The sequence below is a fragment of the Chelonia mydas genome, chromosome 25 (assembly GCF_015237465.2).
Source record: "Chelonia mydas isolate rCheMyd1 chromosome 25, rCheMyd1.pri.v2, whole genome shotgun sequence".
NCBI lineage: Eukaryota > Metazoa > Chordata > Testudines > Cheloniidae > Chelonia > Chelonia mydas.
The window spans coordinates 12,697,938-12,711,267 of record NC_057858.1 but is presented as its reverse complement, the minus strand read 5'-3'; the positions used below and the strand labels follow the sequence as shown (position 1 = coordinate 12,711,267).

The window sequence follows — 13,330 nt, the reverse complement described above, 5'->3', positions numbered from 1 at the left end:
AATTAGGCCTGGCTCAGCGGGAGCAGCACAAGCCAAGGGGCTCTGGACCAGCTGGGTTCTAATCCCGTTACCACCAGGTAACTGAGCCAGTCCCACTTTTCCTGCCTCAGTTTCCCCAGTCTGTACAATAGTTAATGATGCTTGAGCTGCCTTTGCGAAGAGCTGGAGCCTTGCAGCCGGGAACCCCGAGCGCCAGAGCCAATTGTGGGGAGGCAAAACCCCTGTTTCATTTAGGCCCTAAGCTCTGCAAGGAACCCGGCTCGACAGAGAACCGAGTGGAAGGGGCAAAGGCTGCTTGAGAGACAGGCAATAACTCAGGCTGCCTGGCTCAGAGAGTCTTAAGTAGGTGGAGACAAGGCCCAAGAGCTGCGCTTAGCAGCTTAACTCCAAAGGGTGGAAAATCAATGGATGAAACGGGCCAGGGCTGGGACCCCGAGAGCCTCATCACAAAGCAATTCCGCCTTGTCAAGAAGCATCAGGGCTGATCCGCCAGGACGCTGCGTCCCTGCCGGTAAATCACTGGAACTGTCCAGCCCACACACACTAATGGGCCTGTGGGGACCAGCCAGCCCCTGGGCGGCCGTATGAGGCCGGAGCCCGGGATTTCCTCGGTGCATGGTGGGGGCTGGAAAGTGGCAGACAGGCCGGTGAAGGGATTTCTCTTTGAAGGCTACATCCTGGCTCATCCCTCAGCGCTGAGTGATGGGGCTCTGGCTGTGTGACGTCACCCTTCAGGGGCTCACAGACGTTAAGGTCCGAAGAGACCATTGTGATCATCTAGTCTGACCTCCAGCACATCGCAAGCCACAGAACCTCGCCCACCCACTGCTGTAATAGACCCCTGGCCCCTGGTTGAGTCACTGACGTCCTCAAATCACAGTTTAAAGACGTCAAGTGACAGAGAATCCACCATTTACACTGGTTTAAACCTGCAAGTGACCCGTGTCCCATGCTGCGGAGGAAGGCGAAAAAAACCCCAGGGTCTCTGCCAATATGACCAGGGGAAAATTCCTTCCCAACCCCACATACGGCGATTAGTTAGACCATGAGCATGTGGGCAAGTCCCACCGGCCAGACACCTGGGAGAGAATTCTCTGTAGTAACTCAGAGAGTAACTCAGAGAGTGTCCCCAGCTAGTGTCCCATCTCCGACCATTGGAGATATTTGCTGCTAGCAGTCGCTGATCGGCTACACGCCATTGTAGGCCGTCCCAGCAGACCATTAGACTGGGATCTAGGGGGAAACTGTGAAAGGGCTAGGACATCCTGTCCCCAGGGGCTAGACATACTCCTGCTTGGACCACAATAGGTGCGTCTTCACTAGAGGGGGAAAGGGCTTGCAGGACTCACATTAACACCTGCAAAGTAAAATCCGAGGACTGATATGGCAGGTTATAGTTTTTACATGAATTAGTAGGTTGAAGTACAGACACTGCGGGAGTGAAAGGCCTCTCCCTTCAAGGGCTCTGGGCCAGCTAGTCCTGTTTAGTCAGCCCAGCCTGCCACCTCTGCTGGGCAGAGGCCTCAGGAGGCAGCCCGGTGTACGGGCTGGCTGCAGAGGGGAGCCATGGGGCCAGACTTGGCTGGAGAGCTGAGCTGCCAGAGTGGCACTAACTCCTGGGCAGGGCCTTCCAAGAAGGGGCCAGGCCAGTGCTCGGTGTCCCCAGGAGGAGAGAGACCGTCATGGTCCATGTTGTACTTGGTGTCCCAGCGGGGAAAAGCCCAGGGAGTCAGAGCCCCACCTGGAGCAAGACCCATGAGCTGAGTCCAGGAGGGCCAAAAGACCTTTGGTTTGTTGACTGTGGACTAATGGCAAAGTCGGGGTTTGCTTTGGGAGCTAGACAGTCCATCCCTTCCAGGTACTACAACGCTCCTTCTACACTACGAGTGAGGGGTGAATCCCCTGCTCGGGGGCACATGCTCTCTCCATGCTGATCACGCAAGCTGACGAGCTAGCGTGAGTATAAATAACCGCGTAGCTGCGGTGAGCCATGCTAAGCGTGTATCTACCGGTGCCAGGTGGACCTGTCCCTGGCATGGCTCACACACTGTGACTTATACTCCTGTTTGCTCCACGAGTGCATCCGCACACGAGCAGGGGGATCACGCCGTAGCGTAGATGGAGCCTGAGCCACCTGGGCCAAGGGTGAGACCAGGGAAGCCCCAAGAAGGTGCAGGCCAGGGAATCGGTTCTGTGCACGCGGGGCTTGAGCCGGGGCTGCCAGGGAGCCGAGCGTCAGCCTAGACCTGCAGAAAGAACGAGGAGGACTTGTGGCACCTTAGAGACTAACAAATTTATTTGAGCATAAGTTTTCGTGGGCTACAGCCAGACCTGCTAACTGAGGAACTACAAACCTATCAGGCCTCACTAGGATTTTGCCTTGTGTAGTTCCCACGGGTGAAGACAAGGCCCAGCAGCCCGGCGGGAGGAGAAACGTTCCTCCAAGGCGGCTGGTGCCGGGCTCTGCTCCAGGCTGAGTCCCGGGTTCCTATCACACCTCGCGGGCGCTGAGGATGTACGTAAACAGCCCGTGTGCGGCCACCGAGCCGGTCACCCCGCAAAGGGCCCTGGTGCTGCAATGAAATTAACCAGCCAGGCTCCCCCGCCCCAGGACATCCCGCAAGGAGCGAGCAGCATCCGCCCCGCACCTGGGACTGGGCAAACAGTGAGGCAGGCTTTCTGTGCAGCCGGCAGCCACGGGAGCAGCCAGGTCTGCGCACACCCCCTCAGCCGCCGTCACCCTCCCAGGGCAGGGGCAGCCAATTCACTGAGCCAACATTACTCCCCACTCCCCAACACACGACTTCTCAGCCTCCTGCCCCCTCCCCAACCAGGCACAGAGCTGAGCCCAGCAGGTCCCCGCAAACAGCAGATGGCTGCAAGCTTCAGCCATGCTGCGGCCAGGGAGACCGCGGCTGAGTAACTGTGTTTCTCAGATGCTGGCAGCGCTGCCTCGTCTCCCCTGCCCCAGGGAGACCTGTGCCGAGAGCTGTGCTTGGCCCTCTGCTCTGGCTGGGCAGATCAGCCCAACCTAGTGGCAAGGAGTTCCCCACACCCAGCTGGTTTCACCCAGGCCAGTGTTCGGGAAAGGCCGGCTGGAGAGCAAGGCAGCCCTTTGTGTAGCTAGGACAGTTACTTTGCAAGTGGGCCTGGGTGGGCGTCTTCCAAGGGGGAGCTGGTGAGACTCAAGCAGCTGCGGGTTTCGGTTCCTTTGCAATAGATTTGATGATATTTTGTTTCACTCTTCGGGGGCAGGGGTGGGGACTAGCGGCTGGGGTTACAAGGCCTGAGTGCGGAGCAGGGAGAGCAGGCTCCTGCAGGGCCAGGCCCCGTGAGTCATGGGCAGGCACGCCCAGCCCCCCGGCCGGCTGTAAACACGATTTGTTTTGCTGAGTCCTTATTGGCACCTGCAGCCGGGCCCCGAGCCATAAATCCTGGCAGCAGGAATAACAGCAGTTAGCCGCTGAGCGCCGGAGGAATCAACTGGCCATCCCCGAGGGGGGCGGCTCCGTCAGCCTCTCACGGCTCCAGCCCCCGTGTTGTGGCTGAAGGAACCGGGGCAGCAAGCAGGGGCTGAGGGCAGATTCCCTGCTGGGCCCGCAAGCTAGAGCAGCATTGAAGGGGAGCGACCCAAGGCTGCTGCTTGCCAGTGAGGATGCGAGGCTGGGAGCGGGGAGGACGTCACCTGTCAGCTCTGTGACTTGGGGAACCAGGGCGCAGTATCCAGCCTGTCTGACTCACGAAGGACACCCCCGCCCCCCCACAGCCTGTTGAACCAAAACCCATCACAAGAAAAAGACTTACCAAAAGCAACGACAAGGCCGTGGGAGACACCTAAACCCCTGGGACAAGGGTGACAGGATTAAGGGAGCTCCCCTAGCCTCATTTGCATCCAAGATGGGACAGGGAGGGATCACCATTAGCGCACAGACTGGAGAACAGAGATTCCAAGGCAAGAACCGCTTGGAACTCAGGGACCAGAAAGGCAGGGAAGCAGTGCATGATGGGGGAATCTCTGCTCCAGATGTTAACGAACCCACCTCTGCACACACCCAGCTCCCTAGTTATCAGACCAATTCCAGCAATAAGTCCTTTATTGGCATCCAGAATACTGAAGTTGCCGAATTGCATTGTGAGCTCCCTGGAAGGAACACCGCCCATAGCCAGGAATGAGCAGTTCCTATTGTCTAGCCTGAACAAAACTTTGGTATTCTCCCTTGAGCCATCAGTTTACCCACAAACAAATCTAGTGTTCTCCCCTGAACCATTGTTCTTTCCCGACAAAAACCCTGACCTACGCTCAAGTTCTCTGATGCCTGGATCCAAAATCTGTATCAGTTCCATTGGGACTTCATCTTCTCCTGAGTGATCGTGCTGGGGGCTCTGCCTGTCTCCACCCCTCCAGACCCTCAGCTACCGCCACCAACTTGGACCCCCGACCGATTCCAAGGAGTGGTGAGAACCCAGCTCTCTCGCTCTCTCTTGGTGCAGCCTTCTGACCCTGACTTGTGGGATCAGTTATAGTTTTCTAAACCTGATTTTGTAATCAAATTTCAGCTAGATTTACTATTGTAACTGTTTTGTTTGTTTGGCTCCCCTTGTAGGATTATTACCTGGCAATAAATAACTTTTATGGTTAAACTGGTTGCTTCCCTCCCTCCCTCCCTCACTCTCGTGTTTTTGGCTTCCCCATTTGCTCTGCAGCAACTCTCCTCGTACCTAAACTAAGATCCCTGCAGCGCCCAAAAATCCTGTGGGGTTTGCTCATCAGTGGGTTATGACCAGAACAACTGTAACGTGGAAGTGGGGATACGGACGTGCCGAACCTGGGGCATAGGAGGGCGGCAGCCTGGAAGTGCTGCTCGGCGGAGCCTGCTGAGTCCAGGGACGTATAAGGGGTCAGTCAGCTTGAGAGTGCTGCCCGACACACTCAGACACGCGCTGTAAATGTGTGCGTGTGTTCGTCTGATTTGGGGCTGCAGGACCCAGCCCTGGGGGCCCTAGGCCCTGCAGGATACCTCCGCTGGGAGGGAACTTGCAGCAAGAAGAAGCAGAGCTCAGTACGAAAACACAAGTGACGCAAGCAGGACACTGATAGAATTACAGAACCCCGCCACCCTCCAGAAGAGTAACCCTAATAAAGGAGCATAGCCCAAAGTAACAGGCAAATCTGGTAACAGGGAGATTTAAGGCACCAGGGCAAATCCTTGCATCTTCTAAGGGCTCATGACTGTACAGGCAGGACAGGGACTTTGGCTTCACCTCCAAGCCAGGCGCAGAGAGCGTGCGGCCCAGGCCTAGGCTCACAGGCCCTAGCGGGGCGAGGGGCCCGGATCTGACCCTGTGCTGATGCGGAGTTGCACCACGGCAGCTCCTTGAGGCACTGTGGCCAGGACTCGAACCCAGGACTCACAGGGACCATCTGATCGTCTAGCCTGCTCCTTGTGTGTGTCACAGGCTCGAGAACTTGTACCCAGTGACCCCCCCATGGCCTCTCCCCCGAAAAGCCACCCAGCCTTGGAGGGGTGCGAACTCCTACGGGCGTAGGGCACAGCCCAGCACCTTAGCCCATCTCGGTCACAGTGAGCGTCTTTCAAACACGGGAGTCCACTGCCATCCACCGCCCCCGGTCCCGCTGATGGGAAAACCCCTCTCCCTCCACCCGTCCAGAGCAATAACCTCCCTGGAGCCCAGGGTCTGACAAACACCTTTTATTGGAAACCACCGACGGGCACCAGCCCTCCCGTCTGCACACGCCTGCCGCTGGGGAGCTGTGCCTCCACACCCAGGACTCCAGCCAGGCTCGGAGCCAGCGCGGGACCAAGGCTGCCTCCGTCCTCTCCCTCCCTGGGGTGCACGGTGAGCTGGTACCCAGCACTGCAGAGTCCCGGTCCTCTAAGCATGAGCGCCGGCGCCAGCGTGGAAACCTCTGGCCGACGGTGCCGCTGTCTCCAGCCTGCCGGGGCGGAGCAAGGAGCCAGAGCCAGCTGCAAGGAGGAACGGGGGAGGGATGAGGGGGAGGAGACGAGGTGACGCTCCTACCTCCTGCTGGGGGGCTCCCCCAGAGCTTCCCCGCTGACGGGAGGAGCCTGTGAAGGCAGCAGAGGGATGGATTGCCCTGGAGATCCCTGGGGTGCAGGGGCTGCCGTGCGTGGGGCAGAGCGGGCCACAAGGACTCTTCCGCTCCCAGGGGTCTCGGGGGAGGTTTATCCACATCACGGCGCAGCTTGGCACAACTGGCCACGTCCGCAGGCACCTGGTGGAATAGCCAGCTGGGGGGGAGGGATAACGACTGAGGGGCACTGGCGGATCGGGGGGCGAGGAAGAGCCCTGTGCCACACGGACCCGCTCACTTCCTGCCCCACAGCCAGGAGCCAGTGCCTGGTAAACACCCCCAGCATCTCAGCTCCCCCCCCGATGTCTGCACAGTGCAAACCCAACCTGCCCCTAACTGCGCGGGGATGACTTCTTCCACCGTGGTCCCTGCTTTGCAGGGGGGACTGCCGCCTCCGCCCGGCCTTGTCTGAGTCCCTGCAAGGCACAAAAGGGTTAATGTGTAGCACTCAAAGGCTGCCAGTTCGAATCCAGCCCCAGGCACGCGCCAGCTCAGCACCTGGACGCACCCCCGTTCCTCTGCCCACCAGCCCCACCCCAAAAAGCCCCCTACAGTGAGGGGAGCCCCTGAGGACATCCAGCCCGTGTCCCAGCAAGCCGCTCCCCCATTTAGCTCCGTCCCAGGAGGCTAAACGCAGAGCTGCAGGCCGCACGGCTCACGCCCAGCACCGCCCGCCACCCTCCGCAGCGAGGGGGGGTGGTACCGCAAGTGGCCGGTGCAGCCCGGCCCCCACCCTGCAGCACCGGGGAGACGGGCAAGACAGCCCCACTGTCCAGGGGGCAGATCCCCACCCGGCCAGGCCTTACCATGTAGAAGCCAGTGTGGTACCCGCTCATGTACCAGGCCAGGAGCATGCAGGCCAGGGCGCCCCCCTCATCGTCCTCCGCGCACAGCGGGTCCAGAAGCAGCGGGGGAGGGGGAGGGACGACCTGGAAAAGCAGCAGCAGAGTTCCTGGTCAGGGACCTTCCCTAGCAATAAAGATGCTTGCAGAGATCCCCCCTCCCCTGGGGGGGAGGAGGGGGGGGCCCACTCACCCGGGATGCACAGGGACCTAGGAGCTTTACCTGACCCCGCCCCGCCAGGTGTGGGCTCTGCCCCCCCCCGCCAGGAATCCTTCCCACAGTGATGCACAAATCAACAGCCCGCTGGCGCCACCTAGTGGCTTCTTTGTGCTCCAGCCTGCGGGGGCTCCCCGCCTCCCAGAGAGGGCAGGGAGAGCCTGGGCAAAGCTGGGGGTGCCGCAGCGCTGGGCTCCTATGCCAGGCTCAGGGGGGTGGGCTCTGGCTTCATAGCTCATGGGGCTGGCAACCCTGAGATCGGACGCTGCAGGATGGCAGCTCGCCCTGGAAGTCTGGCCAGAGCATGGACTACCAGAGATGGCAGTGGGCTACCAATACTGCCCTTTAACAGCCACCAGGCTTTGGGTTCTGCACTGGTTTGCCCCCTCCTCCAGCCCCGGGGGGAGGGCTGGGGCAGGAGATCAACAGCCAGGGCCCTTTCCCGCAGGGCGGGAGTCGCGGAGGCTCTGGGTTTGCCATAGAAACAGGTCCCCGACGAGGAGCGTGTACACTCACCGGGGGGCAGGCGGATCTGCGGGGCCGGGGGCCGAAGGGCAGCAAGGGACCAGGCCACCAGGAGCCGCTCTGAAAGGGAGGCAGAGAGAGCGCCCAGCGGGCATGAGCCCAGAGAGAGGACGGGGATGCGACCGCAGCGAGCCAGGGAGGGAGACGGCCCCATGGTGTGATCCCAGCATCTCCCGCCAGCTGTTCCAAAACCCCAGCAGGACATGGGTCACTAGCCCCCAGACCTTAATGGGCTGCCCCTGTCCTTCCCCTCCCCTCCCCCCACTCCCCTGGGTCTGGGCTAAGCGGGGAGGGGACCCTGTTACAGGGCCATGACATTTAAAGGGCAACCAGGGCGCTCGAAGGGACTAATCCCACTAGTCCCCGCTCGAAGGGCCATGGGCCCAGGCCCTCCATCGCGCTGCTCCTCTGTGATGGCAACACTGACACAGCGCCCCCTACTGCACGGGAACAGGAATGACTCCCAGGGACAGTGACCCCCCCCGCCCACCTACCACCAGCACAGCACCCCCCAGCTCCACCCTGACTGCCAGGGGAGAGCGCCCCCTAGTGCCATGTTGGGCACTGGAGTCAGCACCCACTCCAAAGGGACCATGCCCCCTACTGGGCCCCCTGCCCTGCTTCCTGCAGCCCAGTGCCCCCTAGCACCACCCTGGGGTAGTGGGGTCAGCACTGACCCCCGGGGAGAGCTCCCCCCTCTGAGACACCTCGTTCCCATGCAGCAGCCAGGGCTTTCCCCACAGACTCCCCCACAGTCTCCCATTCAAGGCCTGAGCAGACCAAACCCTGCTTAGAGAGGACACGTGGGGTGGGGGCTGCGGCTGAAGCTCCCCCAGGTCACTGTCCCGCTGGGGCAAGCCCAGGCACTCACCTTGGGCGGCGGGGGGAAGTAATGAGCCCACTCCCCTTTCGTGCTCTGCCTCCTCCAGCTGTGGGGCGGCTCGCGGGGGAAGCTGGGGCTGCATCCCCTGGGCACTCCAGGGGCGAACGCTTCAGCCTTGCCAAGGAGACACAAGGATCAGAGCAGAGCGTGCCCCTGGCAGTCAGGGTGCCCCTGACAGTGCCAGACCTGCAACCCCCCTCGCCTGCCCCAGGGGACCCCACAGAGAAAGGGGGAGGCACAGAGCTGGCAGGGGATCAGACAAGGGAGAGAAGAGGGGACACTAACTGCCGGGGAGAGCGCCCCCTACTGAGCCCCCCCCACCCCCTGCAGCACACCACCCCCTAGCATTGAGCTTTGGGGGTAATCAGGGGGGACAAAGGGAAGGGAAGAGAAAAACGGGGTGGGGGAGGGCGGATCAATGGGCAGAGTTAAGGGGAAGGGAAGTTAATGAGGGATTCGGGGCTTCTGCAATGATTACAGCCAAGACCTCCCCTCCCCCAAATCAGTCCCTCACTAACAGAGTCCCCTTTACCCCCCCAGCCACTCAGTCTTGGGGTGGGGGCTCCTTTAATGGCCCTCCCTCCCTGTCCCATGGGGGGCCACTCACCCTCCAGCTGCCCAGGTCCCCATCCATGGCCCCGCACGGGGGCAGCAGCTCCTCCAGCGCCTGCTGTTCCTTGTTCCCGTAGCCGACAAACTCCACCAGGCACGTCCCCGCCGCGGCGTCCACCGACCGCACAGTGGCCGGGTAGAGCAGCCCGTCCTCCGACCAGATGGCGCTGCAGGCGTCGCCCGCCTTCCACTGGGGAGCGGCACCAACCGTGGCTCACACAAGAGCCCATCACACAGAGAGCCCGGCTGCTAGGGACCCCACGAGGCCCCAGAGTCTGTGTCTGCCCTGGGGTCCCGACCAAACCCCAGCTCGGGACAGCACCTTCCACCTCCCCCTGCAGCGTCAGAGGGAGGCAGAGCTCTGCTGTGTGTCGGGAATCGGACCCAGGTGTCCTGAATCCCAGACCCGGGCTCTGGTCATGAGGCCCCGTTCCCCTTCCCACACTGGGAACAGAACCCAGGCATCCTGACGCTCTCCCCTGCTCTAACCATTCAACCACACTCCCCCCACCCGAGAACAATCCTGGCTCCCAGTCCTGTGCTCTAACCACCACACCACACCACCTCCCATTGAGACGGGTGAATCTGAGAGCAGACAGCTCCCCCGTAGGGCGGGCCAAGTGCCCAGGTTAAGGGGAGTGAGCCAGGCCCCTCTGGCTAACCCTGCCAGCACCCCCCCGCAGCCCCACCCCACAGCATCTCACCATTCTCCGGGGCTCCAGTGAGTCGTCCGGGCTCTCGTCGGGGGGGAAGAGGTCCCGCAGCCTCTGCTCCTCCCGATTGCCGTAGAGCTCGTACTCCACCACGCAGGCGTCCCCCTCCTCGCTCAGGGAGACGACGTGAGCCGGGTAGAGAAGCCCGTCTCCGGACCAGACGGCGCAGCACGTGTCACCCACCTTCCACTGCGGAGACAGAGGAACAGGGCCTCAGGGCTGCAGCGGGGACACGCGCCAGCACGGGTAATGGACGGGCCGTAGCCCACGCTACCCAGCATGAACCATCATTGTGCAACGCACGTGCTAGTGCGGCATTTGCACTATTCCACGCGCCGCCCCGACTCCAGCGTTGGATCCCGCAGATCTCTTCTTGTTCTGTACTCACCTGGGAGCCTTCCTCCTCCTCCTCCTCCTCCTCATCTCCTTCACTCTCGGCCCCGCTGGAGGCTGAAGACTCAGAGCTCTTGGATGCCTGGTCCTTGTCGCCAGCTCCCAGGGTGTCCTGCAATGTTGGAGATACTGAGGCAGCTGAGAGAAGGAGGGGGATTTGGGAGGAGCAGCTGCTCTGTCCCCCCGCCCCGCTGAGACAGGCTGGAAGGACCAACCTTTCCCCGCAGGGCTGGGGGAGCATCAGACACGGAGAGGGAGGGGACATCCCAGAGCAGGAGGGTGAAGGCAGCTCCCAGACCTGTGCAAGCAGCCAGGTCATTGCCCCATAGGCAGCACAGACTGCAGCCTCTGCCCCAATCCCCAGGGGGCTGGGGTCAGCAAGACCTGGAGCAGGTGGCTCGTGGGGCACATCCAACAGGCAGGGAACAGGGGGAAGCATCCCCAGAAGTTCAGTTTGGAGAGGGGCTCAGCACAGCCCCCCCGAGTGCCTCACCTTACAGGAGCGGACGGCTCGGTCGTAGGAGCGGATCAGAGCGCGGTCGTCGGACGCTGTGCAGTCGGCATTCTGCAAACAGCAAGCACCCCGTCACGGAGGGTCGTCTACACACACGACATGGGGCTGCATCCTTCAGCTGAGCCCAGCCACCAGAATCAGCTATCCCGAGAGCATGACATACGCTGGCAGGCAGAGGGGCAACTGCGAGCCCCGATCCTGTACCGGGACCTGGTCACGCCGACCCACGCAGAATCGGGCCCTTAGCACAGCAAGTAGGGACGTTCTCTTTGTTCCCTGGCACGCTGCTCGGGCGTAACTGTCCGGCCAATTCGCATGATTGGTTTGAAAGCTCCCAAGCTTTTGAGATCCTGGGATCACAGGAGCATCTTGGCTTCCATTTAAAAATCCAAACCGTTTCTAGCCCACCGAGTTACAGAGAAAAGCTTGAAAACATGACCCTAGAAATCTCAAGCCTCAGAAAGCCAAAAAAAAAGGACCCCAAATCTTATTATTTTTAAGGCAATCACACGCTTTCTGATCCATGATTGTGCATGCTTGGGGTTGGCGATGCTGAGATAAGAAAGTAAAGGCATGCCAGTGGAAGTTCACCCAAACCAGCCGGCACCTCCCTCAGTTCTTACCCTGAAAAGCTACAGTCCTGATTAGCCTGGACACATTAAACCATCCCCCCCGGAGAAACTCTGATCCACAGCCGGAAGTGGATTAATGACCCCTCACGCTTCGGCATGCGGTACAAGGCAGGGCTGTGTTTCCCCTTTTACAGATGGGAAAAGTCCAAAGTCACACAGCGTGAAACCGGTAGCGCTAGGAATAAAAGCCCAGTCCGCTGCTCTTCCCACTAGGCCATGCTGTTTCCCAATCAAGGTAAATACGAATGCTGCCCGAACTCAGCAGGGGCTACTCACAGGCTTAAAGTTAAGCACCTGCTTAGTTCTGTGCAGGATCAGGGCCTCCTGTAAACAAATCACAAAGCAAGCAGAGCTGCAGTCGCCCCCCACCCCTACCCCATAATATGGGGCAGGGGCTCATTCACCCCTCTAAAACCCAAGAGAGGGAAAACCCCACAAGTAAGGAGGTTTGGCACTGCTGAAACCTTTGTAACAAACCAATCACTCTCTCTGCTGTAGTATTAAAACCCAAAAAAGTATCCGGGCATGTCTACGTCGTACCCAATCCTGGGGGTAGGAAATAAATACTAAAATGACACTCACAAAAGCCACCAGACTTCTGCAGCGGCTGGTTTCCCACTTCTCCAGGGGGTGCTAGCACCCCACAGCTGGGGCTGGATTGCAGGGTATTCTAGCCAGCCCCCCCGCCGCTAACACCCCCTTGAGGGGAGGGGGCAGCCCCCGGGCTCTCATTTCCCCCCTTTGAACTTAGTGTAAAGCAGGGAAATGAACCACTCCAGCTTTTAAGTGCAGATTCTTCACCTGGTTTTGCAAGTGGGGGGGGAGCCACAGTGAGTCCTATCCCCCCAAAAAAGGCCTGGGGAGGAAGCCCCCCCCCCCCGGGGATTTTAGAGGCCCAGTGGGGTCCTCCAGCAGCTCCGGAGCCGGATGCATCTGGGTTGCAACCTGCCCCCCATGGCTCACCTGGTGCCCCTCCTTCTGGTACACGATCTCCCCCGCACAGTCGGCCATTGCACGCGGAGCCTGCACCCCCTAAGGCGCCATCGCAGGGCAGGCGCAGCCCGCAGCCCGCACCCCGCACACAACTTCTCGCACCGAGCCCAGGCACGCACGCGGGGCCCGTCTCCAGGCTCCCTGGGAAATGTAGTTTTCTTCGCCCTCACCCCTGGCTGCGTGCTACTGCGCAGCCGGGAGGCTTGGACTACAGCCCCCAGAAGGCATTGCTCTCCAGCCACAGAGTGGGGGGGCTGGCAGGCGGAGCGCCGCTCTGCTCTGCACAGCGCCCTCTGCGGGTAGGAGGTACAGGGCGCCGCCTAAGGGTGGCAAATCTTCACAGGCTGGGCAGTGGGGAGAGGGTCCACCGGTGTGACAAGCTGTGTCGGGGCTCAGCTCAGGCTGGGTTAGCCGGATTAGGACGTGATCTCAGGCTCCACACAGGGAGGCTGAAAAACAGAGTTCCCCCTGGGATGCAGGCTCCTTTGTGGTTCGGAGACTAGACGGAACCCAAGAGACTGGAGCCCAGGTCTGCTCCGGATTTCCTGGGCAAGTCACTGCATCTCTTTGTGCCTCAATTCCCCCTCTGTGAAGCGGGGATCATGATCCTGTCCTGTCTAGTTAGATAGCAACCTCTTTGGGGCAGAGATTCTCACTCACTCCGTGTCTGTGCAGCACCCAGGACGACGGGGCCCCGGTGGACTCTCTAGACCCTCCTGGAAAGGTAAATAAAAATACTAAACAAATTCTAGCTGCCGTGAAACAGGACAACTATTTAATACCATGCAGCTGTGACCACTGCAGCCCCTCCGCAAGGAGAAGGAAAAGCTCTGGCAAACAACGGTTAAAGCTGCCAAAACTCTGCAACACCCAAGGCTGCGTGGACAATTT

The 13,330-nt window shown here is 60.4% G+C and overlaps 1 protein-coding gene across 3 annotated transcripts; it reads right to left on the bottom strand.

Moving 5' to 3' along the window:
* Window positions 1-5,696: 5,696 nt before the first annotated feature.
* On the bottom strand, window positions 5,697-12,593 carry LOC102945459 (survival motor neuron protein 1). Of its 3 annotated transcripts, none has more exons than XM_027834392.3 (10): window positions 12,410-12,593; window positions 10,794-10,865; window positions 10,296-10,412; window positions 9,899-10,096; window positions 9,190-9,384; window positions 8,571-8,696; window positions 7,691-7,759; window positions 6,922-7,044; window positions 6,453-6,531; window positions 5,697-5,987 (listed from the first exon to the last, which is right to left on the bottom strand). In XM_027834392.3, the coding sequence occupies exons 1-10, from the start codon at window positions 12,455-12,457 to the stop codon at window positions 5,896-5,898; spliced, it is 1,119 nt and encodes a 372-aa protein (XP_027690193.2). In that variant the 5' UTR covers window positions 12,458-12,593; the 3' UTR covers window positions 5,697-5,895. The 3 variants fall into 3 exon arrangements, with proteins under 3 accessions (XP_027690193.2, XP_027690194.2, XP_027690195.2); XM_027834393.3 differs by having other exon boundaries at window positions 6,442-6,531; window positions 12,410-12,592; XM_027834394.3 differs by having other exon boundaries at window positions 6,446-6,531; window positions 12,410-12,592.
* Window positions 12,594-13,330: the final 737 nt, after the last annotated feature.

Coding starts and splice junctions, on each gene's coding strand:
- LOC102945459 (XM_027834392.3), bottom strand. CDS start 12,457: ATGGCCGACTGTGCGGGGGAGATCGTGTACCAGAAGGAGGGGCACCAG. Junction 8,697..9,189: donor GGGACCTGGGCAGCTGGAGG/GTGAGTGGCCCC, acceptor CTCCTTGGCAAG/GCTGAAGCGTTCGCCCCTGG. Junction 7,760..8,570: donor ACTTCCCCCCGCCGCCCAAG/GTGAGTGCCTGG, acceptor CCTCCCTTTCAG/AGCGGCTCCTGGTGGCCTGG.